At 62.9% G+C, this 25,887-nt stretch overlaps 2 protein-coding genes across 11 annotated transcripts in view; one reads left to right on the top strand and one right to left on the bottom strand.

The window, feature by feature from the left end:
- ADARB2 (adenosine deaminase RNA specific B2 (inactive)) overlaps positions 1-18,995 on the top strand; it is a 190,643-nt gene extending 171,648 nt beyond the window's left edge. Inside the window, exons 7-15 of the mRNA XM_036226693.1 lie at positions 455-623; positions 8,582-8,763; positions 13,425-13,603; positions 13,877-14,049; positions 14,636-14,814; positions 14,914-15,410; positions 15,705-15,801; positions 18,361-18,411; positions 18,844-18,995. Of these exons, the coding sequence (XP_036082586.1) occupies positions 455-623; positions 8,582-8,763; positions 13,425-13,603; positions 13,877-14,049; positions 14,636-14,814; positions 14,914-15,410; positions 15,705-15,801; positions 18,361-18,411; positions 18,844-18,995 (1,679 nt within the window). The remainder of the gene's footprint in view (positions 1-454; positions 624-8,581; positions 8,764-13,424; positions 13,604-13,876; positions 14,050-14,635; positions 14,815-14,913; positions 15,411-15,704; positions 15,802-18,360; positions 18,412-18,843) is intronic.
- Positions 18,996-22,301: 3,306 nt separating this feature from the next.
- The window catches only part of WDR37 (WD repeat domain 37), a 45,142-nt gene continuing 41,556 nt past the window's right edge, over positions 22,302-25,887 (bottom strand). For all 10 annotated transcript variants that reach the window (XM_016162191.2, XM_036228232.1, XM_016162189.2 and 7 more), the window contains one exon: positions 22,302-24,911. In XM_016162191.2, the coding sequence (XP_016017677.1) occupies positions 24,780-24,911 (132 nt within the window). In that variant the 3' untranslated portion in view covers positions 22,302-24,779. The remainder of the gene's footprint in view (positions 24,912-25,887) is intronic.

A 25,887-nucleotide genomic window follows, 5' to 3' on the forward strand; every position in this document is an offset into this window, starting at 1 on the left:
CGGCTCCCCGCTTCGCGTGGCCGGAGGGGCGATGAGAACACCGCGCCCGCGACTGACGGGTGTGAGCAGCACGCAGCTCACAGCCCAGGGCACGGTGGGCGGGAGGCAGCCCCTCGCCCACAGGCCCGGCCATGCTCTGTGCTGCAGGGCAGAGCTGAGCGGCTGTGGCCGGATGGCCGCAGGGCCTCGGACGCCTGCTGCCCGGCCCTTTACGGGGTGGCGGGCGGCTCCAGGGGGCTGCTCTGGGGCCCAGTCTTCACCAAGTCACCGATGGGGAAAATGCTTCCCCCGGCCTGGTGCCGACGCGCGCTTCGCGGTCCCACCCCCGCTGGCAGTGGCATCCGGCTCCCTGGAGATGTTCCGGGGCTCACCACCCCTGCCCCCTAAGCCGGAAACCCCGTGTGTTTGGCCAAGTGTGGTCCAGCCACCCCTCACACTGCCTCTTGCCTCCTAGTGACTGGCAGCAAGCACGGTGTCAGGCGGTCCCGCGGGCACCTGCGCACCAAGATCGAGTCCGGCGAGGGGACCGTGCCTGTCCGGGGCCCTAGCGCGGTGCAGACGTGGGACGGCGTCCTTCTGGGTGAGCAGCTCGTCACCATGTCCTGCACCGACAAGATGGCCAGGTAACAGCCCCTCTGTGGGCCGGCTGTGCAGTCTGTCCCGGGCCGCGGGGCCGGCTGTGCCGTGGGGGCGCCAGGCTCCTGATCGGTGCCCCCTGCTGGTGGCGGCGGAGGGCGCGGGGTGCGGGGGTGGGGGAACTGCCGCGAGCGGAGGGCCCTGCCCGCGTCGCGTCCCGCCCTCGGCCTTGGCGCAGGGGTGTCCGCGGGTCCGCCGGCTGGCGAGGACGCGGCGCCCGGCACAGCGTGTCGGAGCGGGCTGCGGGGGCGCGTCCAAGCCCCAGCGCGCGCCGCGCTGCTGCCTGCGACCCGCACCCGGCGTGCGCGTCCTCGGCGCAGAGGCGTCGCGACACCATCTGGCCCCGTGGCGCGTCCGCGGCCCGCCCCTCGAGGACGCGAACGCTGGCCTGAGGGCGCACGCGGGGTTCGAGGGGCGGCCTCTGGGGCACACGTGCAGGTGCAGCGTCCTCCCCAGCGGGCCAGGTCCGGGGCGTCGTCCTCCTCCCAGACGCTATAAAATGCTGGCAGATGCGCTCGGCTGTGACCCGCGACCGGGACGCACGGCGCCCGGCAGCGCGCCGGCTCAGCCCGCGAGGGCTCCTCATGGTCGGGCAGTTGTGAAAGCCACCGTTAGACACAGCCATTACTGAAAAAGAAATAGAACCCTATAAATGAGGTCCATGAAGACAAATACTTCCTGTTTTACTGCATTTTACTATGATTTTTCCTCTTGGAGTCACTAACACCCCCTGCAGCTGCTACTGCCTGTCTCAAGTCCGGGCTCGGCGACTTCATGCCCACAATGGGCCACAGGGACGGCATTTACACCGTGGAAACTGGCAAAAGCTAAAATCAGTGCCTTTCTTCTTAGAGCAAACATGTCCCAGCCTCCTACCACCCGCCGGGGCAGGAGAGAGCCGGCGCACGCAGGCGCGGTCCGGGAGCGCCGCGGGGAGCCATGCGACCCGTGCGGGGGGCAGAGAGGCCCCTCTGGACTCAGAGGCGGAGCCCGCAGGCGTGACCCCCCGGGAATGGCGTCCAGAGGGCACAGTATCCACGCCCCTCCTCTGAACAGCCCGCCGGGCCTCTGGAGCAAGCGGAGCCGGTGAAGCCGGCCCCAGCACCACCCCCCGCCCGGCGCCTCCGCCAGGACGCCCGCCGCCTGCCTCCACCCCGGCCACACCCCTCGCCCTGCGTCTTCTGCCGAGGACCCACGTGTCGGCTCGTCAGCTGGGTCTCTCGGCCCACACAGGCCCGCGACCGACGGTGGCAGGTGCACGCGGGAGCACGGGGCGGGAGGCCGTCCTGGCAGTGAGGCCACAGTGGCGTCTGACCCCCTGCTGCGTGTGCGGGTGGCGCTTGGTCACACAGAAAGGGGGTTGACGCCCAGTGGACGGAGAGCCTGGTGCTGGCAGGGACGGACCCCACGCGGTGACACCCGCCGTGGAGAACACACCTCGCCTCTGAGCGGGTGTGTGCAAACGAGGCCTGTCCCGGCCACCGTGGGTGACCACCGGGGAGGACAGAGGCCGCCTGGACTTCCAACCACCTGTGTACTCGGGCGGCAGACGCTGCCCTTGTCTGCACCCCCACGTGACACGGGTGCCAGACGCGGTCGGCACTCAGGAGGGGCCCGTCGGTCCGTGAAACGTGGGAGGTGGCAGAGCGGGGCCCACCTGAACACTGGAAGGCCGGCGACCTTGCCAGGCCCCACGCAGACGACGTGGCCTGCCCATGCCCTCTGCCCGCCCTCCTCCGTCGCCGATGCGGGAGGTCGTGTGCAGCCGCGCAGGGCAGGGGTGAGGCCAGGCCCACCGCGACGGCGGCTTTGCTCTCCGGGGACCCCCAGGGGTCTTAGCCACGCGCCGCCTGGAGCCCGGACACGAATATTTGTGGTTAGAAATGTACCTCTTAACAAAGCGCTGTAATCAGAGCACTGCGAAACAGAAATGCGACGTTTACATATTAAAATTAAAACAAGTGAATAAAATCGTAGGTTTAATTAAGACAGACGAGGTTCATCCACTAGGCAGACTCGCAAATCGCTTTGCTGTCAGTGAAAAATGAACGGGAGGCCGTTACGGCGAAAGGTCTAGCAGCCAGCACTGCCTGCCTGTCCCCGCACGCAGGCGGGGTGACACGCCGCTCCCCGTTCCCATCGCCGGCCCCCGAGGGGTCGCGTAACCGACGCCTCGGCAGGCTTCCTCCAAGCACGGAGCTCCGTGAACAACCGTCAGCGTCATTCCACAGAGCCAGCGGCGAGACAGGTTCACAGCAAAACACGTCAGCGAAACTCTGAAATCTTTACAGGGGCTTAAAACCAGCCATAACACATTGTGAAGACACTTGCTGGGACTGCATCGAAGGACGATCTTCCACATTTCCCTACATGTCATCTCGTGTGTCCAACGATCCTTTCCCGGGTCCTCTCTACCCCACCAGCCGGTGACAAACCCCAGAGGCGGGGCGCTCGCTGGGAGCTGGACCCAGACGCCCGTGCGCGGGCAGAGGCCGTCTGCAGATGTGCTCAGCTCGCGGTGAGGGGCCCGCTGCTGCTCAACTCACTTCGCAGGCAGGGAGGGCGCCCGAGGCTCAGGGACCCGCGCGGGACAGGCCGGGGGTGTCCACTGGCAAGCACAGCTACCGGCGTCAGCCACGGTCCCGCAAGGCTGCCCGAGCGATGTCACCCTCGGCTGCTCTGGGAAGCACTGCCGGGCACGTCACTGCGCAGACAGGTCGCAGGAGCCTGTCGGACTGCCACCCAGAGCCCAAGGGCCCGGCGCTGAAAATCGACGTGGGTGGAGCGTCCCGGGCCTCAGCAAAGCGCTGCCCCGCGTTGAGGGGGACACACCCCAGGGCCTGAAGTGGGGACACGCCGGCTAAGTTCCCCCTCCTCTAAAAAATAGTGTTAATATGGAACATAGCAGAAAAAACAAAATCTGATTTCTTTTGAACCGAGTCATCGGAATTTAGGGAAATTCTTAGGCTATCGAAGTCATTTTAAAGTGAAATAACTCCTTCCGAGATTTTGAGCAAAAAGAAATTTTAGTTAAAACCCTGGAGCATAACATCACCTTGCAGAAAAAAGCCCGTTCTGATGCTCCAGGCAGAGAAGCTCCTGGAGGGTGAACTGGCTTCGCAGCAGAAACAAAACAAGGCCACAGAGTCCCCGTGGCCACAGGCGATGCCACATCCCTGGCAGCGGACCCAGGTAGACGGGGAGGAGCCGCGACGCAGCACCCCTGCAGCCGGAAGCCGCTCGAAGCGGGCGGCACTGCTGACCTGAGGGTCCCCCATTAAAATAACAGGCACAGTGAAGAAAAATTAGACAAAGATGAAACGTGGAAAGTAGCCGACAGCCAACGTCCCAATGGCCAGAGAACAGCGGCCGGCTGCTGCTCCGCGCGCATTCCTCTCTCCCCAAACGCGCGGCTCTCCCGGCCGGAGCTCGGCGCGCGCAGCGGCTCCCTCGCGAGGTGGGCCCTGCCCCATCGGCCGCCTGTGGGCGCGCACGCCGCCGCTGGGCCCGCTCTCCTGCTTCCCGTCAGGGTCTGTGCGCCTCATCTGCCTGGCCAGGTTTCGAGCTTCCGTTCTGCGAAACGCGGCCGCGGCCTCTGCTGAGCACGGTGGGCGGTGGCCACTTCGCGGTGCCGCGTGGGCGGAAAGGTAGCAGACGCACAGCGTGGCTTGTCGCTGCTGCTTTTGTAATGGATCGGTATTACTGAATTGATCGCTGCTTTCGTTACTAGAGAGACCGTGAGATCGCATTTAAAAGCCGTGACAAGGTCGGCGCCCAGTCTGGTCAAGAAGGTTTAAGAGGCTTATTAACCAAGCTGCGACGGTTTGGGGCTGGGGATGGGGGAAGAACACTTGCTCTTAAAGGCCCTGCATTTTGAGAGGAGAAGAATGAACGACACTGTCCTCTCGTCTCAGGAGAGCCGGTGACACTTAGAGATGCGGCGGCTGCCAGTTAATTAAGGAGGGAGGCGCCGGGTGTCCCCCCGCGGGCAGGTGGCAGAGAGGACAGACTGACCTTGCAAGAACGGAGAGCAGCAGTCTGGACCGCCAGGAGGGACCCGGCCTCCACAGCCCGAATCCGAGTCGAGAAGCCAGACAGGGCTTTTCGCCCCGAGAGCAGCTGTAATTTTTTACAGTTCATTTTTATGGAGAAAGTTTTAATCTGCTCATTTAAAGACCCATTGTGATCGATGACCAAGCTCAGGTAGTTAAAATTAGCATGTCCGAAGGAACATCGGCTCCAGAAGGCGCGGGTTTCGCGCGCCGCGCCGCTTGCGACTCTTAGAGACAAAAGCGAGAACGTCCTCCCTGGGCCCCGTTCTTCAGGGGATGGGTGTTCGTCCATCGGCGGGACTACGGGCCGTAACCGGTGGCCAGGGGACCCCTTCGTGGACCCCTGGGGATCTTCCACAGCTGATGGCACAGGGGACGGCATGAGCGAGGGCAGGTGATAGCATCTGTGGTTTCTATGGCAACAGCAAGTCCCTACCGTGGCCGCTCGCAGCCTAGGAAGGGAGCAGGGAGAGGCGCCAGCGGGTGGCAGCTGGGAGAGAGGCAGGCGGGGCGGGGGAACCTGGTGACGCCGGTCGGCCAGGGCCGTCCCGCCTGGTTTCCCTGACCTTTCCCCTCTGAGAGGCCACGAGTCTTGTTCTGCCACGTCTGCTTGGCCATTGCCGGCGACCGTCTTGTGACCGGCTGAGCCCCGCCCCGGTGTTGGCTGGAGGGCAGGTCCACGGTGAGCTCCCAGCTGGGCGGGAAGGCCCAAGGAAGGAGCCGGGGGCCTGGCGTGGGACGGGCCGCCTGCGCGGAGGCGCCTCTGCCTGGGCTCCGCTGCCCGTCTCAGCCGAACCACAGACGGGGGGTGGGGGCGGGTGTGGAGGGGAGAGCGTCAGCCCCGGGCCAGGACCTCCGCGCGTGGGGACGTCGAGAGCCGCTGGGCGCTGGTTAATGGCAGTCGTGTTACTGCTGTGAGCGCGGGACGGAGGCCGTAGGCACCCGGCCTTTCCGCCCCTGCCGGCCGCACCCCGCAGCCTGAGCCCCTGCTGCAGACTGCTGCTCAGAGAAGCAGGAAGCGGTCAAGGGGGGCCCAGCCCACACCGTTGGCACTTCGGGGTTCTCATGGCTTTTTGACTCCGAAATCTGGGCTGACAACTTTGCCACCATTCTCAGCCCGGCTCCCGTACAATCACCTGGTGGCCTGAGCAAGGCTGGACGTTGGGGGACACTGCACCCCGGACCAGCCCTGCCGGAGCCTTGGGGAGACCCAGTAACGTTCCGAAGGTCCCCACGAGCCCAGCGTGCGCCCCGGCTGTGGACTGCCGCTGCGTGGGGCTCGGGTCCTCGCCGGGCGCAGGCCCACGCCACACTCACCGGAACTGGTTTCCGGGCCCTCCGCTCTGTTCCCCTGACCCAGGTGTCTGGGCTCATGCCAGGTAAGCATCTACGTTCGGGGGCACTTCAAGGATGCACCGCAGACTTCGCTGTGACTTAACAGAGTCCGTCTCCTGTCTGGACCACGTCCAGGAGGCAAGCAGAGCAGCACCCCCCCCACGCTCTGTCTGCGTCCCGGGGACACATGGGGAGGCCGTCAGGGAGGCCGTCAGGGAGGCCACGAGGTGGCTCCGCTGACCCTCGGCACCCAAGATCTGAGCCGAGTGAGGAGACGGCTTCTCTTGGTGATCTTTCCTGAGATCTCTCCCTCACTTGTCTTTGGTATTTCGGTGACTGACAAACAGACAAAAATATATTTATTTGGGGATTATCTATATTGAAAACTAGACATGGGATTTTTTTTCTCTGTCAACACTACAGTAATATCAGCTGTTTGAACAAAAGGAGAGATATTTTTCCATTCAATCCTGAACGCTGAAAGTTTCCAGTTCATACTCTGGAAGACATTTGGTTTTATTGATCATGCTGAATAAGTTTAAACTCCTATAGCTAGGCCAGGAGAAGGTTGATTTTTCTCTTTATTGTAAAGGTTATTAGGAGGAAACCGATATAGAAGTTATTTGTCTTCAGATAATCGCACGGAATCACAAGCACTCAAGTATGTTCCAGAAGTTTAGTCCCGAGCCAGCACGTGAGCCGCCGAAAGCATGGTGGCTTCTTCTGAGAACACTAACTCATTGTTCAGGATGCGGCTTATTTCACGGAAATGCTTTCTTATCAATTGAGAAAATGTCCATTTTCCTGCTTACAGTGATAAGAACTGTTTAAACGTCACTATCCGAGAAGTAATGACACCCGCTTCCGGAATCCTTTGCCACGACAGTCACACAGCTGCCAACCTGCTCCCTACGCCTGGGCCCTGGGCTGCCAGCAAGTCAGCTTCCCAGCCTCTTCAAACCTAAAGCGGGGACAGGAAACTCTAGATGACGGTGACTCTGCTGAACTCTTCTCAGTCTTGTTCTGTCCCGGATGCTGCTCAGAAACTCTGGTCTCCGAATTCAGGGACGGAGCCGAGTCCTGTGGCCGCCACTGGGACATGCTAGTGCCCCGCCTGGACTTCGCCGGCCACCTCCCCGAGCCCAGGTGGCCACACCAGACGGCGCCGTCCATGCGAATACAGCGGCTGGGCCGGAAGAGCATCGCCATGTTCAGGGTCCCCGATGGGAGCTTGGGCGGCCTCCAGAGACGTCTGCTCTCCCAAACCCTCCAGCGCGGCCTCTGGCAGAGCGGCAGACACATGAAGGACAGACCGCCCGCCGGCTCCTTCCTGAGAAGTGACGTGACTTACAGAAATGACCACCATCGTTTTTTTCCAAACAACACGACGCAAATCCGAGAAAGTAAGGTAAACGTTTCATGAAACCAACGACTGTGTAAATCGTAGGCCCAAACTGTTTGTGTATAAATACCGCCTTCCGCGCTCCCCCCGAGCCTCCTGCAGATGACACGCTGCCTTCGCGCCCGCACGGGGCGGGGGGCGCAGGCGCGGGGCCCTCGCCGGCCAGATGGCTGCCTTCTCTTGCATGAGATTAAAAGATGCTCCTGGTTCAGCACAGTGCTTCTGAGGCAGATTAATATCGCCAGCGCAATGGTTTGTGTTTCTGGAATGAAATTTAAAGGGGACTTTTCAGGGCGACTGGCATCGCGGGTCCCGGAGCCGACCGCTCCCCGGGTAGGATGCGCGGGCTCCAACCCCGGTCACTAATGCGGGGCTCTGTTAACCGGCTGCTTCGGGAGAGAGGAGCGTGGCGAGTCCTTATTCATCGAGAGGTGAACCGAGCAGACAGAGCAGCGCAGTGACCACGACAGAGAAATGTTCGTTCACGAGGAGAACGTCGCCGGCCAGGTGACGCGGCACAGGGCCCCCGGCAGGCGGGGCGGGGCCGTCCACGCCTGGCCCCGGGCGGAAACCACAGGACGTCGCCTACGAATCGGCGACTGTACCCTCGTACCACCCACGTCCCGGGCGGCCCTCACACGCTCCGGCGGTCTTTGCTCGAAGGAGCGAAACCCTCGGCCAGAGTTGGTTTCAGGGAAAATGGGCTCATCCTTCATCTCCGATCCGGCGTCGAGAGTCCAAACCACCCGCGCCACAGAAGGTCCCTTATTAACGCTTACTTCCAACGCCAGGCCCCACTCGCCGGGGTCACAGGGTGGGAAGGGGGCGTTGCCCCTAAAGTGAAACAAATTCCGTTTCTGGTATTTTCCCAGCTCATATAAAGAAAGCCACAGAGTCACTCTGGGAACAGGCTGTCCTTTTTTTTGAATTGAACGTTAAGTCCCAGACTAGCATCCAGCCCATCAGACGATTCACACCCAGAGAGACCACGTTCACGAAAACGCGGAGCCATGTCAGACCCTGTCCCCAGCGGTGAGGCGCTCGGATCGTGAGGGGCCACGAGCCCCAGCTGATGGCTCCCGTCGTGGGCAGGCGGGGACGAGGACCCCGCGGCCAGGGGCGTGGCCGCGCCCCGCTGACGCCCGTCTCCCCACAGGTGGAACGTGCTGGGGCTGCAGGGCGCCCTCCTCTGCCACTTCATCGAGCCCGTGTACCTGCACAGCGTCACCGTGGGCAGCCTGCGCCACACGGGCCACCTGGCGCGCGTCATGAGCCACAGGACGCAGGACGTGGGCCCGCTGCCCCCCTCCTACCGGCACAACCGGCCCCTCCTCAGCGGTAAGAGCCCCGCGCCCCGGACGCCCTCCGGTCCGCAGGCTGCACCCGCGGGACCCGGTCAGGCAGGCCTCACCCAGCGCGGCCAGCGGGCTTCGCAGCACTGCCAAACGCAGAGAAAGAGGGCCGGCCCCCGACCCCGGGGTGTGGGCAGGGCCACTTGGAGCAAGCGCCCGGGAGGACGCAGCCCGGCCCCGCCTCGCGGTGTCACGTGACCGCAACGGTGCCCAGGGGACAAAATGCTCACGATCTGTGTGCGCGTGCAACAGGACAGCGACCGACGGTCAGGGGGAGCCTTTCCGGTGGAAGGCGGGGGCCGGGCAGGGTAAGGGGTGGCCGGGGTGGCCGCCCACGCGGGCACCCGGCTCCGCGAAACCCGGCAGACGCCTCAGTGACAGAAACAGACCGCAGCTCCGGACGGCGGGGCTCGCAGTCGCGGGCTCGAGGTCGCCCGCTCGGTGGGGCAGAGACGGGAAAAGCAGGACGGAAACTGCAGGGGGAGGCGTACCCCGCAAAAGGAAAAACGGCCGCGGGGAAATTTCAGAAGCGACGGGAGAACCACGAGGTACACGCAGAATGGGAGTCACGGCGGGGCCCGCAGGAGGGGCGGGGCCGGGGCCGCTGCGGGGGCGCACGGGAGCGGGCGTGGGCGGGGGCCCCCAGCCCCGGGGATGACGGCGGGTCCCCCCCAACCCCCGGAGAGGACGGCGGGGTCCCCCCCAACCCCCGGGGAGTACGGCGGGTCCCCCCCAACCCCCGGAGAGGACGGCGGGGTCCCCCCGGAGATGACGGCAGCCCCCCCACCCCGGGGATGATGGTGGGGTTCCCCCCCCCCCCCGGAGAGGATGGCAGGGGGTGGGGCCCTGAGACGGTGGGGGGCGGGGCTCGCTTTCCTACCAGGACGGGGGTTCACGTTGCGGGCTGGCGCCCAGGGTCGCGGGGGCCGCGAGTCTGAAGCCCACAGGACAGGCCGGCGGGTCCGAAGGTGGCCTGGAGGCGGGGCTCCTTCCCCCTCGAGGGGCCTCGGTCTTGGCTCCTGGGGCCGTCGATGGGGCAGATGAGGCCCGCTGCACACGGCAGGGCGGTCCGCTTTACTCAGTCTACTGATTCCTATGTCGGCCCACTAAAATAACCTCCCCAGAGACGTCCAGCTGCTGCCTGCCCAACATCTGGGCACCGGAGCCCAGCCAGGTCGACACACAAAATTAAGCAGCCCAGAGGGAAAGTACAAAAAGAAAAGGTAAGAGAGTGAGTCTAACGCACAAAGAAAAGTTCCAGAAGAAGAGAGAGAAACTGGGTATTTAAAGACATAACAATAACCAAGAACGTTTTAGGACAGACGGACAGCATCGAGCTACAGATCTAAGAAGTATATTGTACCTCAGGAAGAACTTTTTAAAATCCTCCCCTCGGCACTAAAAGTGATGATACAAAAAAAACAACACAAAGAAAATCTAAAAAGCAGCCAGAAAACAGAAGACAGGCCTACTTCGCAGGAGCTAGATCCGGCTGAAAGCTGGTACTCGGAAGACCAAACAAGGAGACGGTGTCTTTAAAATGCTGCTAGAAAATCGACCTTGACCTGAAGCTCTAGACCCAGTAAAAGTGTCCTTTAAACACGGAGGCGCGACAGACAATGCCCCAGACAAACGGAGACAGAGCAGACTCGCACTGGGGGGACGTGCCGTCTGGGCGTGGGAGAGGCGATGTCCAGCGGGCCGGGGGGACGGGGAGAGCGGGACTCGCCCACACTTCCGCGTGGTACGGAACTTGGCTCATGGCTACACTCGGACTACTACTTGGTGAGAAGACATATAATTTGAAGCAAAATCGCCCATATGCTGCCCAAGTCCCTTGATCCCTATCTTCTAAAGTAATGGCAGTGCTCGTGGGACCCAAGAACCACGTCGTCACCGGATCATAAAACGAAACATGCGCATTTCTCCCCCCCGCGACGTGTCATCTGTGGGAGCGTCCCGTGGTCCCGCGGCTCCTGCACTATGAGGACCAGGAACCAGCCTTTCACGACCACAAACGAGGCCATGTTCCCGCTGACCTGAAGAGGAGTCCCCGGAGGTCAGTGTGGAAGACGCCCAGCCCGTCACGCCGGCAACAGTGTGGCGGGCAGCTGGCCCCCGGCCGCCTCGCCCACCAGCCCAGCGCCCTGGGGGAGAGACGCTGGAATGGCCTTGTGCTTCCGTATCACTCTGTGCCCCCCTGGGGCCTGCAGGAACCCAGGGGGCTGGTCACCGGTGCTGCAGCGGGAGGAGCTCGCGTCCACGCCCCCTCATGCAGACCTCCGGATCCCACTGCCTCCCACGCCCCCGCGACGGGGCGCTGTCCAGACGAGAGAGCGGCTGGAATCAGCCGGTCGCAACCACGTCAGGTACACCGAAGACGAGCAGCGTGGCGTGATGCGGCCCGGTGGTGACTGCGGCGCCCGAGCCCACAGGGACGTGCCACCAGCTCCCTTCCATCGGGAGCGGGAGGGTGGAGAGGGGGCGGGGGGGTTGTGCGAGGTGTGTGCGCACGTGCGTGGTGTGTGCGTGTGCATGTGTGTGAGCGTGTGCTGCGTGTAATGTGTGCATGTGTGTGCGCACGTGCGTGGTGTGTGCGTGTGCATGTGTGTGTGCATGTGTGTGCGTGTGCATGTGCGTGCGTGTGTGTGCGTGTGTGCTGCGTGTAATGTGTGCATGTGTGTGCGCACGTGCATGGTGTGTGCGTGTGCATGTGTGTGTGCATGTGTGTGTGTGTTCGTGTGCGTGCGTGTGTGTGCTGTGCACATGTGTGGTGTGTGCGTGTGTGTGCATGTGTGTGCGTGTGTGCTGTGTGTAATGTGTGCATGTGTGTGAGCATGTGTGTGTATTGTCTGGCTGCAGTGTGTGCATTGTGTGCTGTGTGTTGTGTGTTGCATGCATGTGTATGATGTGTGTGCTGTGCACGTGTGTGGTGTGTGTGTGTGCATGTAGGTGCGTGTGCATGGCGTGTACGCATGCGTCCATGCGTCTGTGGCGTGGGGCCCCACGGCGTCTGGCTGCACAGCAGGCTCCAGCGTCCGTCCTGGTAGCTGCCGTGACTCCGTGCATGCCTGGCAGCAGCTGCACTCGGGTCTCACGCGGAACCGTGCTCGCTGCAGCGCAGACCTGCCTCGGGCCAGGTGGAAGCCGTGTCCCTGCGGGTCCCGTGTGAGCTTAACCCGGGCAGAGCGAATCACGTTGTAGACAGAGGAGGCCGCCGGCTGTGCGGAGGAACTCGGCACCGCCTCACGCACGCTTCCAAACGCGTGTGGGGTTTTCCCGAGGTGAGGCGAGCGATGATGAAGGTCGTTTTCACGGCTAGACTGTGGATTCGCGCTCGTGGCTCTTAGATAATGGTACCAGCAGAGGTCGGTGGTGGGTCGGTAACTGGTCAAAGGCCACACGACTCGCAAGTCGCAGGAGTGACGCCTGCACGTGCTCTGCTTCCTGTCAGCTCAGCCACGTGCCCGGAGAGGGGACGCCAGACCGTGCCCGTGAGTCGGCCCGCCAGGCAGTGTCTGCGGCGAGGGCCGACGGGGACCCGCTCGCTGTCCTGCCGAGTGTGGCCCGCGGGGCGCGGCTGCGCGGACCCGCAGGCCCCACAGGTCGGTGCCGGCGTCGCCCGGCCACTCCGGCGGAGCTGCTTAGGGGGCCGGGGTCTCCCAGGCAGCGAGGACGGAGGGACCGGCAACGGAAAGGCGGGCCCGGGCCGCCCTCCGCCCGTCGGGACGCCTTTTCTCTCTCGCCCTTTGTCGGGATTTCTCGACGGGTTTCCAGGACGAGGCCCCAGCCGACTGGGGCTGACCCCTCGGGCCCGGCGCGGGCCCTGCACCCCGGCCATTCTCGGTGGCCTGAGTGCGATGCGCCCGAGTGACCAGCTCCGCCCCGCAGGACACGTGCCCCGGTGGGGAGAGGGCAGCGGAAAGGGCCTCGCGGTGCCAGAGCCGGCCACGTCTCAGCATCCTCGGCGCACGGCCGGGCAGGCCTGTCGGGTGGCGTCTCCCAGCGGGTGCCCGGGGTGCCGTGGGGGTGAGGGCGACCCAGTACTGCCCAGGCCAGGGACCTGCCCGCCGGCCGCCTCCTGCGTGTGGGGAGCCCGCGGGGCGCAGGGTGTGTCATCCGAGGAGTCGGCCCCGGGCCTGACGAGCGGACAGGCCTTGACGGGGTTCTGGAGGCCGGGGCGGGCGCGCGCCCCCGAGGCTCTGCCGCAGCCCTGACCGGCCCGCGGGCTGTGGGGCTGAGCCCCGTCTTCGTTTGCCGTCCGGTCACCCTGCGAGGCGGCGCCTCACGGCTCCTGCCGTCACTGCTGCTTCCTCTCGTGGGCCGAACTCTGAGCCTTGGGGCTGCTGGGCGCCGTGCCGAGCGGGCGAGCAGCCCGTGCCCAGCGGACACGTGTTCCGGAGGCTTCCACATGGCCGCGGCCGGCAGCGAGATGTCTGTAGGCGGGGAAAACGGGCAGGCTTCCGTACTACGAGACCGCCTTAAAGTAAAAATCCCCTGGATTAAAAGGCAAAAACACGGTTCCCGCGGTGGGCATCGGCGCCGACCTGGCCGAGGGTTGCAGGCGACGGCGGCGACCAGCGGCCGAGCCGTCGGCGCAGACACGCCCGGGAGCGCTGAGGCCTGTGCCCCCGCCTGTTCCCACAGGGGTCAGCGGCGCCGAGGCCCGGCGGCCCGGCAAGGCGTCCCACTTCAGCGTGAACTGGGCGGCGGGCGCCGCGGACCTGGAGGTGCTGGACGCCACCACCGGCAGGCGCCGCTGCGGGGGCGCGTCCCGGCTCTGCAAGCACGCGCTGTCCAGCCGCTGGGCGCGGCTCCACGGGAAGGTGGGTGACGGGGCCCCCGAGCCGCCGGGTCTGCCCCGGGGGCGGGGGCACGAAGCTGGCCCCAGGCCGTCCCCTCCCGGAACTCCCGGCAAGCGCGGGCCGGCCCAGCGGCTCACGGTGGGCGGCGAAGGGGCGTACGCGTGACCCCGGGGCCAGCGCGGGGCGCCCGTCGCTGCCGCGCCCCGGCGAGATACAAGGAGGCCGACGCCCCGGACGGGCGCGGGGGGCTCGCTCGCACCGGGGTTCAGCCGCGCCCTCTCTCCTGTCCCACAGCTGAGCACGCGGCCCCCGGGCCTCGGACACGTGCCGTCCGCCTACTGCGAGGCCAAGCTGGGGGCGCGCACCTACCAGGCCACCAAGCGGCAGCTGTTCCGCGCATTCCAGAAGGCGGGCCTGGGCACCTGGGTGCGGAAGCCGCCCGAGCAGGACCAGTTCCCCCTGGCGCCGTGAGTCGCCGGCCTGGGCTCACGGACGGAGGGCGGCGCCCAGCGGGCCCCGCAGCGGGCGGGTGGCAGAGGACGAGGCTGCGAGTTCGTTCCCTTCGAGTTCCAGACACGCCCGTGTCGGCGGCTGGTCCCGGCACGACCCCACGCCTGCAGGCCCCGGGCCCGCGACACCCCCTCCTGTGTCAGGGGGCGCGGCTTCAGGCTGCAGGGTCTGAGCCGCGGCCTCGAAAGGCGACGCCGAGGCGTTGCCAGCTAGAAACAAACCTCAGGCACCGGCCCCTGCGTTCCCCGCCCGGCCCCGCGTCTCCCGAGCGATGCACCTGGTCCTCCCAAGCACACGCTTAGAGATACTTCGAGATAAGCCACAGTGGAGAGAAAGCCATGGCCCCTCCCGGGGAAGCCGGCGAGAGCACCCGTCACGTCCATCATCCGTGCGTCTTCCGCGCCCTCCGTTCGGAAAGCACGCGGGCTGCATGGCCTGAAGAACCCCTAAAGCAGGACCAAAGAGGTGAGCCCGTTTCTGCACAGCGGAGGAACTCGACGTGAAGCAGCTCCCCCTAAACCTCCCGGTAGCCGAACGTCGCAGGCCACCCCAGGCCGTCGCGCCCGACACAGCCCAGTGTGCCTGGCAGCTGAGGGCTTGCCGAGGAAGCCCACGCTGCACCCGGGCTAGTGGCCCCGCACCGCCCCCTCCCACACCCCCCCCCACCACCACCCTGCACCACCACCCCGCACTGGGCAGTGAGGACACCTCGCCCACACCAAGTCTGACTCAGGGCCTGAACTGCTCTCACTAAGCAAGCACAAAACATCCCAGACGACCTTGACTCTGGGCACAAAGACCTCCCAGCTCTGTTCCCCCAGGTTCCCCGTCACCCTCGTACGGGATGGGAAAAGCTCACTTAAAGCTGCTGCACGAATGCAAGAGGCAGGGCTCTGTCCCCTTCGGAGCAGGTGCCGGGCGACGGGGCCCTCGGGCGCGTGTTGGGCAGAGGACACTCACCTACAGCACACCTGTGGTCGGCGTGCGTTTGGGCTTCCGCTCTCACCGCCGGGCACTCGGGTCTAACTCCCAGCCGGCTGGTTCTCGGGCGTCCGACTTCTCCACCACGAGGCCCGCAGCAGAGCTCTCCATGCTGAGCAGCGGAGCTGAGCGGCGGCCGAGGCTTCCGGCCGCAGTACCAGCCGGCCACCTGCCCGGGCGCACGTGCCTCCCGCCTGACGCGGAAATGCAGGCACAGCCCCGGCTCATCCCGGACGTCACTCCCCTCGGACGAAAGAAACTAACTGAACTGTCGATCCTCATTACGAGCGACGAGCAGGAGACGTCCGCGTGGAAACAGGCTTTCCTGGGAGTGCGGGTCAGTCTCACCCGAGGCCCTTTGGAGGGGGCGGGCCTTGCCGCAGACGAACTCAAGGTGGAGTTTCAAAAGCTACGAAAAAGTCTTTGCAAATGTGACTCATTCACCTTTTATAAAAATAGAAAATAGAATGAAATCTGAATTCGGTACAAAGCTCTGCTTAGACGGCCTGTTTATATTCGTTTCTGATCATCTGACTCGTGACCAGGGTGGGACTTAGAGAACCAAAAACGGAGAGCTTATTTCACAGACTCCACGGCCAGCACCGGGCCCTTCTCAGCCCTTCTGCGACAGGTCCCGCGCCCGCTGAGCTGCTGCCCTGACAAGCGCGGCCACGTGGCACGCCGCTCACTCCAGGCGGCGCTCCTGTGGCCATCATGGGGAGACACGGGTGGGTTCCTTCCAACGGGCAGGGGGTGCCTTGCCCGGTCCGGTTTCGAGGGCCCGGAAGGCAGTGAGCGCACCCACAGTGCCTGCCCTGCTCCTGTCTGGTCACGAGTCACTTCCTCTGAGGCCCAGCTCTGCAGAAACCACCCCAACTTCACCGAAGCATAAACACTCACTTCTGGAGCACGCCACACTCGGGCCGCATGGCCGCGTAGCGGGGGCCCCCGGGAGGGCGGGCGGGCTCTGCGGAGAAGGTCCACGTGCACCAGGTGCTCTGTGTGGAGGCGCCTGGCCAGGGAGTGGAGCTGGGCAGGAGGTGGGACACCGTGGCTTGGGTCACCGAGGGGGTGGTGAGGGGAGGAGAGCCGGGGGCCCGGAGGCGGGGTGCAGGGCTCTCCAGGGGCCCCTGTGTGGCTGGGGGGACAGGTGGTCCTCCGGAAGCCTGAGGTTTCTCACTCAGCTCCGAAACCCAAGGACGCCCCACACCCCCGTGGGCTGGGCCCGCCCTGTGCTCTTTAGATGGAGGATCTGGTGAATTCGAGTCCCTGGGGAGCCCACACCCCCCTCATCTCCTGTGGTTTCCTTCCATAAGGGGGACAAAGCGCGGGTCAGTGGTTTGTGACTTTCAGTCGCCTGCAGATGTGACCGAGCGAAACAAAGTGCAGACACACGCACGCATGCACACGCACACGCACAGGCACACGGGCCGCCAGCGGCCACACTCCCCATCTGCGTTTGCCTCGGCACCGGCCCCCCGCAGCGCCCGTGGCCCGAAGCCCTTTGTCCCCAACCTCCCCGCGTCCCGCGCTTACGCCTCGGCAGCCCTGTGACTCAAGCTCAGACAGAACCGAGCCGCCTTCCTGCCTCTGAGGCAGCACTGCCCCCCAGAGCCCAGGACAGCACAGGGCCCCAGGGCCGCGTGAGCCCCACGGCCACGCGCCACGCGAGGGACCCTACTCCGGGCGTCTTCGGGTTGCGCCTTTGCCGAGGAAAGGCCCTGTGCGTCTGCAGACGGGTCCCCGGCCACCGCTGGTGCTGCGACGCGGCTCGTTCCTCAGGAACACGGGGCTGAGTCCTCCGGGCGAACGCGGCTCGTGTCTCCCGCGTGACTTCCTCTCACAGGAGGCTACCGAGGCCGTGCTTCTCCCGTCGGTGTGGCGGCCGCCACGCCCGAGAGCCATAAGCAGCAACCACGCGGTGTGTCGGTACCAGAACAGAAGAGCTAGAGTATTTTGATGAAATCCTATTTTTAGAGTATAAATTTCAAGACATGTCTATAGTATCTTGTTAAAAAAAATTAAAAAGACATTTAAAGCTTAGACATTTTTAATTTAGGGAATCGTCTAAACCGGGCCTCCCTCTAGCAGAGACCGAGGGGCTTCAGGGACAGTCTTTCCCCGTTCACTGGCGCCGGGCACGAGGACCCCTGGCAGACGGTCCCCTGGAGCTCGGCGAGGCCTGGCGTGCCTGTGCCGGCCTCCCCCCCGCCCCGAGCCCCGCGTCCTCCGACCCCGGCGCCCCGCCCGGGGCTGGGAGGGCCCCCGTGCTGCGCCCCGGCTCCGAGCTCCTGCAGAGTGTGTGGCAGCGTGAAAGCCCGGAAGCCGCGATTCCGGGAGAGCTGTGGCACCATCGGGCAGCCGGGCTGGGACGGGGCCCCGCGGAGGCCTCGCTGTGTGGCGCTGCTCCGGAGGCCCAGGGCGGCGCGGGGCTCGCACGCCGCCGTCCGCGGTCCTGCCTGCCGCAGGCTGCGGCTCGGCCGCTTGCGGGACTGCGGGGAGGCTGCCAGCTCCCATCAAACTTCTCCCACAAATTCCGAGTCAGATAAAGGATGAGGAAGCAGAAAAACAGGCGGGGGGCTGCGGGCTGCAGAGGATGGGCCCGGGGACCCTCACCACCGCTTGCCTCCCGCTTCCTCTCACGGCTTCCCCCCCCCCCCCACTTCCTGTCCCCGTTGTCTTCCTGCCCTTCTTCCCCATCCGCAACGTCTGACTCCTGGGACCTGTCACCCAGTCTGACCTCCCACAGGAGGGGACAGCGAGGGCCACAGCTCCGGAAAGTGAGGCAGCACCTCCCCCGCGGCCTCGAGGAACACACCTGTCCCCAGCTCTTCCCTCGAGGCAGTCGGAGGGCGCCACGCCCCCCGAGACGGGGCGAAGGCCGGGCTCCAGGCCGCCTTTCAGCAGTCGCCAGGTGCCTATCACCCCGCGGTGGACACACCAGCCAGAGGGAACCCTCCCCGCCACCCCCCCAGCAGGGCCCAGTTCACCCTCTGCTAATTTTCGGCATTTTTTAAAAGCAAAATGAACTTAATAAATAGTAATTCTTAAGTGAAGGTTTGTACATAAAAAAAGCATGATTGAATGGCAACATCGCACCAATGGATGTACATTTGTAATATTTGTAAAATAAACCCAAGATCTTAAAATACGAGTTTACATATCTGCCTCTCAGTTCTGTTAATTGCACTTCAGTGCTATCCGATAAGTGAATATTTCTGTTAAGTGAATAAAAAATCAAGGAAAATTGTGCATTCCTGGGGACATTGGCTTTTCTCGCTGGGCAGAGTGCGAGGGGCCTCTGGAGAACGCAGTTGTGGGTGTGGAGCCCATGGCGAGTATGTGCCCCCAGGGAACAGGCACACGCCCCCCTAAGACCCTTCCTTTGCATAACGAGTGGCCGTTAGGGGGTCCCGCCTGGCGGGGGTGGCTGGCTGGATGTCACCCTGGAGACCTAACGTAAACGCACCTCTGACAGCCTCGCAGGCCCGGGGACGGGAGTGTCGCCCCCGGCCTGACTCAGCGGCCCATGGGCCGCTCAGGGGGTGACTCATCCCGTCAGTGGGGGGACAGCCCTCGTCCCAGCATGTCACTGGCGATGAGAAGCTGAGCACTGCAGGCTTCAAAGGTGTTCTGAGTCCCCCCAACACGCACCCCAGCATGAGGTACAGGGGAGGCTGACGAGTCTCCTGTAGAATCCGAGGCCAGGCGGGCACTGAGCCACGAGGAACACCTACAGCCTCCCTCGGCGTCTGCGCCCCGCTGTGCAGAACCCGGCCCCCAATTCGGCCGCTCGTCTGAGAGCGACCTGCTCGTCCACACCGAGGCCGAGGCCCCCCACGTGTGCCTCACAGGCCGGGTGCGGCTTCTCACGGTGCCCAGTCTGCGCTGTGCCCCGCTATCCACAGTGACACTCCAGTGAGAGCGCGTGGCCTCCGTGACACACGGTCGGTGGCAGGCCCTGAGGACAGCCCCTCGGGCACAGGCCTTGGGCCTCAGACGAGGGGCAACAGAGCCAAGGACCCGCAGGACCCTGGGGTGTCACGCCAGGGCAGGGGCCGCGGTCGGCGCAGCGCGACCGGGTCCTGAGCAGCAGTGCGTCCGCCCTCCACACGGTCGCCCCTCTGCACTCGGTCGCCTGGGGACGAGGGGACGGGGGGACAGCTCGGAGCTCCGCCAGGCCACGGGAAGGAGCCCTGTGAGGAGCACCCTGAAGCGCAAACCGGCCGGGACAGGCACGGTCACGGCCCCCCAACGTCCCCGTCTTGACCCCCGGCCCTGTGCCCGTGCGGCATTTCACGGCGAAGCGGGATCAGCGCCGAAGATGGCACTGAGGGTGCTGGGCCGCGGACCCGGAGCGCGGAGCATGGCCCAGCGCCCGCCCCGCAAAACCCGGAGGGAGCTGGGCGAGGGGTCAGAGGGCCTGACCGGCCTTGGCGCGGTGTGCACAAGCGTGCACCTCAGACGTGCGCCGCTCTTCCTGGCCAAGTGGGTGCACCGAACAGCCCTGGGAAAGGAAACAGGCCAGGAGGACGGCGGCAGGGCGGAGACGTGCCGCCCGCGCTCAGGAGTCCCCGTGGCGTGCGTGCCCCTGCAGGCGCCCCACGAATCTGTGCGCGGGCGTGTGTGCGCGTGATGCGGTGCTGGCGCCCACGGATGGACCAGGAGGGGAGGGGCTCTGGGCGGAGCCTGAGGACAAGGCGGCCAGCACTGGGGCGGCCCCAGCAGGCTCTGCCAGTGCACGGCACGCGCACCCGCTGCACGCCCTCCCGTCGGTCAGGATCGATGCCCCTCTGCCCACGGGGTCCTCCCCCCAAGGAGAGCACGGGGCGCCACGGCAGCTCCTGGCCAGGCTGCGGTCTGCAGAGGGACCGACGTGCAGGGCAGAAGTGGACACCGCCGTGCGAGGCGGCGTCCTCCGATGGCATCTGAGGACACTGATAACGGCCACGGCGACCCTTGACCACGGCTCCACGTGGCCAGGAGGGGACGACAGAGGCCTCCGGGGCGTGGCGCTTCCGCTCTTAACGTGAGACTGACCGGCTGGGAGCTGGAAGCGCGGGTGGCTGTTTTCGTGCATTAAAAGTTGTTTCTCCAGATTTAGGAGTTCGCTGAGATGACACAGCCCGACACGGTTTAAGAGGACATGGGAGTCGGGTTCTTCGGGTTGGGATGCAGGGGATTACGGGGCTCACAGCCCTGTGAGGCGTTGCAGGGGGGTCTCCAGGGTGGGGAGGCAAGGGCACAGAGCCCTCGTCAGGCCCACCTCCTCCAAACAGCCATCTCCACACGGGGACAGAAGCTGTAACAAATAATTACAGTAAGACGTACACAGATGACAAGCAGGCGACTGGCGGGGTGCGCGGGCCGCCGAGTCGGGCGCAGGCCGAGCGAGCGCAGTCTGGAGAGACAAAAACTGCCAAAACTCACCGTTAAAAACGCTGTTCTTCCCCCAAACCCAGACCGTGAGGATAAAAAACTCCGATTCTGGTGTGTGGCTGCTGCTTGACACACATTTTGGTCTGTCTCCTGGAGCTGAAATTACCTTCGGTCCTACTTGTATTGTTTTACGATCACACCTGGTAAATGAAATCCTTATTACATTTCCCACTTCCAAGCTCCGATTTCCAGAATGTATTTGAAAACAACCCAATTTTGACACAGTGTAACACACTGCCGGTTCACAATTTCCTCAGTGACTATTTTTTCCGAGAACATTATCTTGAAACAAAATTGGCTTTGCGTTTCCTCCCGTGGAATAGACACACTGACGGAAAACCAGACAGAGTAATAAAGCCACACGTTTGTAAGGTGAAAAAGAACTTACGTCTGAAGCGCGGAGAACGCGGCGGCGAGCCCGGAAGGGACGCGTCCGGACACGCGCAGTCGCCGCGGCTCGGCCGCCCCTCACGGCGACCACTTCCCATCGTTTCTTGTTTATCTTCCCAAGCTGGTTTTCTTCTTCGTGGTTGCCCTTGAGGTTTTATTATATACATGTAATAACTTAAGGAGAAAAAATCTAAACAATGTACTTTATACTTAAAATTAATACTTAAAAAAAAAAAACTCACTCACTCTTCCGCTCCCCTGGCCAAACAAAACTAGACATTTAAACCACTGACTCCAATCGGACGCCGCTCTGCACGGATGTCCGCTGGGTTGTGTGTCCGTTTTTCGGAACCATTCTGGTGACTGTCCTCACCGGGCCTCGAGAGGCCGTGTCGGGGGAGTTCGTGCACGCCGTCCGGACGGCGCGCCCTCCTGCGGGCCGCCTGGCTGAGCAGTCGGCACGTTCGCCTTACTCGCACTCAGACTTCTCACTTCTAGGTCCATCCTTTTCGGGGGAGGGTCCTGATAGCACAAAGGGACCACTTCCTCAGAACCCGTGAGGGCGAGGGGCAGGCGTGGTGCCTTAGGTGACAGGCTGTGTTTGTGACACGGTGTTGACGGAGTGCCCAGCAGTCTGGGCAATAAACAAATTAAGCTAAGTTACTTAATTTCTCCGGACCGTGACTTAAATGTCCTAACATATCCATTGCCATCTTCTTTAGGGAAAAACCCTTCTTAACCACCCTGGGCTGCGTTGGAAACACCCCCCGGTCAGAGCCGCGGGCTCGCAGGCACCGCGTTTTCCACAAACGCGCCCGACGTGGGGGGCACACAGCCAAACGCCCGGCCCCTGCCGGCCAGGCCTCCGCCCATGACTCCCTGAGCAGCCTCAGGGCTGGGCGCCTGCCGAGGTCCCCGCAACCTCCCACGACAGATGGCAGTGCCAAGCAGCGCAGATCCCGATCGGCATTCTCCCGCGGAAAAGGGGGTCGACTTTCAGTAACTGCAAGTTCTAAAACTTTCGAACAAGCTTAACTGTGTGCTGAGACACGGAGCAGCGTCTTGGCAGACAGGGACTCTGAGAGATGCCTGCACTGTGGCACTGTGTGGACGGCCAGCTCCCCTCAGCGATGGCGGGGGTGGGGGACAGAGAGGCGGGGTTACGGGCCGTCGACCCTGGCACCACAGGCAGACGGGAGATTCAACGCAGCTGAGGTTTTAGGTCTAAAAGTAACTGATTTCAAGCGGGCAATACCATAAATAGAAATTCGTTCAATTTCTGCAACACCATAATGTTCAGCAACTATTAGCAAGGTTTCACCAAAGCAAAAAAAAAAAAAAAAAAAAAAGTGAAATAATAAAAAAGAGACCCTAGTGACATAAAACTTTACAACAGTAATTATGGAACAAGGACTTTAATGAATTCCATATTGCAATGAAAACACTGAGCACTTAACAATTACACCGACTCATAAACACTCGCTCCTACACGGCACTTACAAAGGCAGACTTTCCCCCTTGCTTTTCACAGATTTCGGCAACAAATAATTTACAAAGCATTCTTCAAATTGCGAAATATGTACAGAATTTTCGACTCTACAGGAACTAATGTGCAGTGGTTGACAGAGAGTGTTGCTCTGTCCAGCAACGTGTCTCGTGCGAAATTCGCTGCCAGCCCACGTTTTCAGGAACATCCCTTCCACTACTAAATGAAATTCGGGACCTCTCAGAAGACAAAACCACTCTCATTTCCAGACACCGTTTCACGAGATCACGTGTGGCTGATCACATAATCTGAGCCGCGTACACACGCATTTGCATACGCGCACACGCCCGATCCCCGGGCTCCTTCATGAGCCCTGGAATCCCACCACGGCCACAGCTGGATGGGACCCGTGAGAGGCCACGCAACCACTGGCAGGAGGGTGCCCCGCTCCTGGGACCCAGCTGGAGCCCCGCAAGCCCTCACGGAGCTGAGAGGCGCCGGCCCGCCCGGGACGGAGCGGCCGTCACAGACATGGATTTAGAAACTCCGGTGCTTTTCGTCAAGCAGAGATCTGGCTCTTAGGTTGGACCGAGCGGCATGCGTGAGCGTCTCGACGTTCCTGATGCCGATTCGAAGGCGCCCGGTCGTTCACATTAAAACACAGGGGAACCGGAGCTCGTCACGGACAAGGGGCCGCGCTCACGCCCTCGGGGGTGTAGCGCGCAGAGGAGACAAGGCCGTTGCGCATCTCCCCACATGGCCACTCAAGAGGGTGGGGCAGAACCTGATGCTCAGGCCATACAGTGACAAGCCTTTGTTCTCAGTGTGCTCAGGGCAAATGTCACACTTTAAAACACAGCCAATTCTTGAGCTTTTAGAGCAAAGACACTCTGACGCAGTTCTCAGGTGTCTCCCGGTCGGCACCCTCAGCCCTGCACGACGGTGCAGCTGGCTTTTCCTGCCCCCCGCATGTCCGGGCTGTCTGGCCCACTTCGGCGTCACCTGTGACTTGGGGCTGAGGTCCCAAAGGTTGTCTACTGCAGGGCCTGAGCGACAGGACCCCTAGGGCACCACACTCAAGGGCCCCAGCCCCGTGTCACCACAACGCGGGGCACGCAGGGAAAGGGGTCGCCCACGGTTGTTTCCAAGGTGACCCCCTTGCGCCTCCCCAAGGGGCCTGCCTCCCAGCGGACACACTCACAGCACTACAAGCACGAAGGCAGCACACTGCGGTGCCTTTGCCAGCACTAACTCAACGGCAGCACGCACTCGCGATCGCCAGGCACGGCGACCGCTCGGAAGGCAGGACCGAGGCCCGCGCCGGCAGAGGGCCGCGGGCGCCCGGCACCTGCGCATGGCCGGCTGGCTCTGCCCCCGTCAGCTGGCGCCGCGCCTTTCCTCGGCTGCGTCCCCGCCTCCTGGGCTGAAGCAGGAGCCGGCGCTCGGCCGGGCCGGGGCCGCCCCGCGTCCCGCGCGCGGTTGTTTCTGAGGTAGTACTCGCTGGTTTGCATTGCTGGCCCTCGAACGCCACCAAGCAAGTGGACCCAGGTAGAAATACGCAAACCGAAGGTGCAGAAAATAAATAAGGTTCCGTTTTCAGGTAGCGAGGCCCTCTCGGAAAGGTCAAGTCACATTCAATGGATAAATCAGGTGAAACTTCTGAAAACTGTTTATAACCACAGCTATAAACTAAAGTGCTTTAAGTTTTGCTGAAGATCTGAAATCAGTGATTAAGATCATTCTATTTTAGAATTTGCTAATATGAGACCTCAGGACATTGAAATGATTTTTTGTAAAAAGAACAGAAACTTTTCTTTTCCAAAAGAAACTGAATGTTGCAAACTCAACATTCTAGGCTACTTTCTTAGACTCTAAGATCCAGGTAATTTCACAGAACTGTAACAGAAGAAAGAGCTGACGCCGAGTCACAGGCTACAGCTTCACGCGGGAACGAAGCGGGGTTTCTGAGCACGCCTGCCGTCCGCAGCCGACACACGCACAGCTCGCAGTCTTCCCAGGACACGGCAGACCGGCAGGATTGTTCCAGAAATGCCAGACGACGCGCGCTCACGGCGAGTGCACAGGCTCACACTGAACGCATACAACTGTGACGCGTCCCGCCAAGCGTCCAGTGCCAGCAAGTCACCCGCGACGGGCCGCAGAGAGGGGCCTGGCTCCCTCCGACTGGAGGATGCCAGCACACACACAGACAATGAAAAACATGACCACAGTGCCGTACATTTCATGCAAGCTGGGTACACTGTGGAAAGGACAGACACGAATCGCCCTTCGCAGGGTCCGGCTCTCACAAAAACGGCCAATCGCTGTGAGAAAGGCCTGCGTCGGTCACAGGTCCATGGCAAACTACGCAGCTAAGGAACGCTGGCCGCCTTATTTTTCTTGCAGCAACGCAGGGATGTTGATGTTCCAGCCAATGGCTTGCCTGTCGAACCCGCAGGTGAAGAGGTTGCACACGGGGTGGTCCTCGCTCCACGCCGAGCAGCACACCATCCTTCTGTGGCCCTATTACCAATCATACAAACCAGAGTTAGTGCGTTATTCCTGAAGTATGCGAGCTATAACGCTGCAGCCGACGTCACACCTACACCACCCAGCAACGGCTCGCACACGGGGTCGGGCAAGGCTAGCCGGAAACGCTGAGCATGGTGACGGGTCCCCGGGGACGTGCCAGCAGAGAGGCCCCGCCGTCATGAAAGAGGTCAGACGCAGCATGCACCAGCGACATGCACAGCGAAAGCACTTGGTGGTTCTTCACGAAAATGAGTAAAATTACAGTCAGCCAAGAAAAATAAACACATGATCGCCACGAAATGCTTCAATGAATAAATGAAGCTATGTAAATTTGGGAATAAATCCAATGAAATTCACTCAAAGACCTCAGATACCATTTTAACAAATCATTGGTTCCGGTGTTAAGGCAGCTAGGAAGGCACGTTTGGTGACAAGTGAAACAAAAAACAAATCGTCTCTCAGGAACTGCAGCTAAACACAGGCGCGTCAGAAAAGCTCGGCGCCAGGCGTCGGGAAGGCTGCATGCGGTGTAAACGCCCAGAGATCAAGCGAGGCCTCAGGACGCGTCACACGTGGCCGCACCATGCGGTATGAGAAGCAGGTCAGGGACGGCCAAGAGAGACGAAGCACAAAGGCCCCCGTGCCCACAGCCCAGTGGGCAGCGCCGTGCGCCCCGCGAGAGGGCGGGCCGGGCACCGCGCGTGGAAGCGCTGCGAGAAAGGGACCCAGGGCTGGGGGGACGCGCGCCCCCTCTGCGTCGGGCCTGAGCGCACGGCGCGGGCACCGGAGCGGCCGTGAAGCCGAACCCCTGGGAAGAGCAAGGCACGTGCGGGGCAAGCGTCGAAGCCAGGTGCTCACTGACGGCGCGGGGACAGCCCGGGTGGCACCGGAGGGCAGGGCGCGACCGGGGCTCGGGCCTGCCCCGCGGGACGCCCACTCCAGGCCCCGCGAGCCCACGGGCGGGGCC

The sequence above is a fragment of the Rousettus aegyptiacus genome, unplaced genomic scaffold (genome assembly GCF_014176215.1).
Source record: "Rousettus aegyptiacus isolate mRouAeg1 unplaced genomic scaffold, mRouAeg1.p scaffold_m13_p_10, whole genome shotgun sequence".
In the NCBI taxonomy this organism is placed as follows: Eukaryota; Metazoa; Chordata; class Mammalia; order Chiroptera; family Pteropodidae; genus Rousettus; species Rousettus aegyptiacus.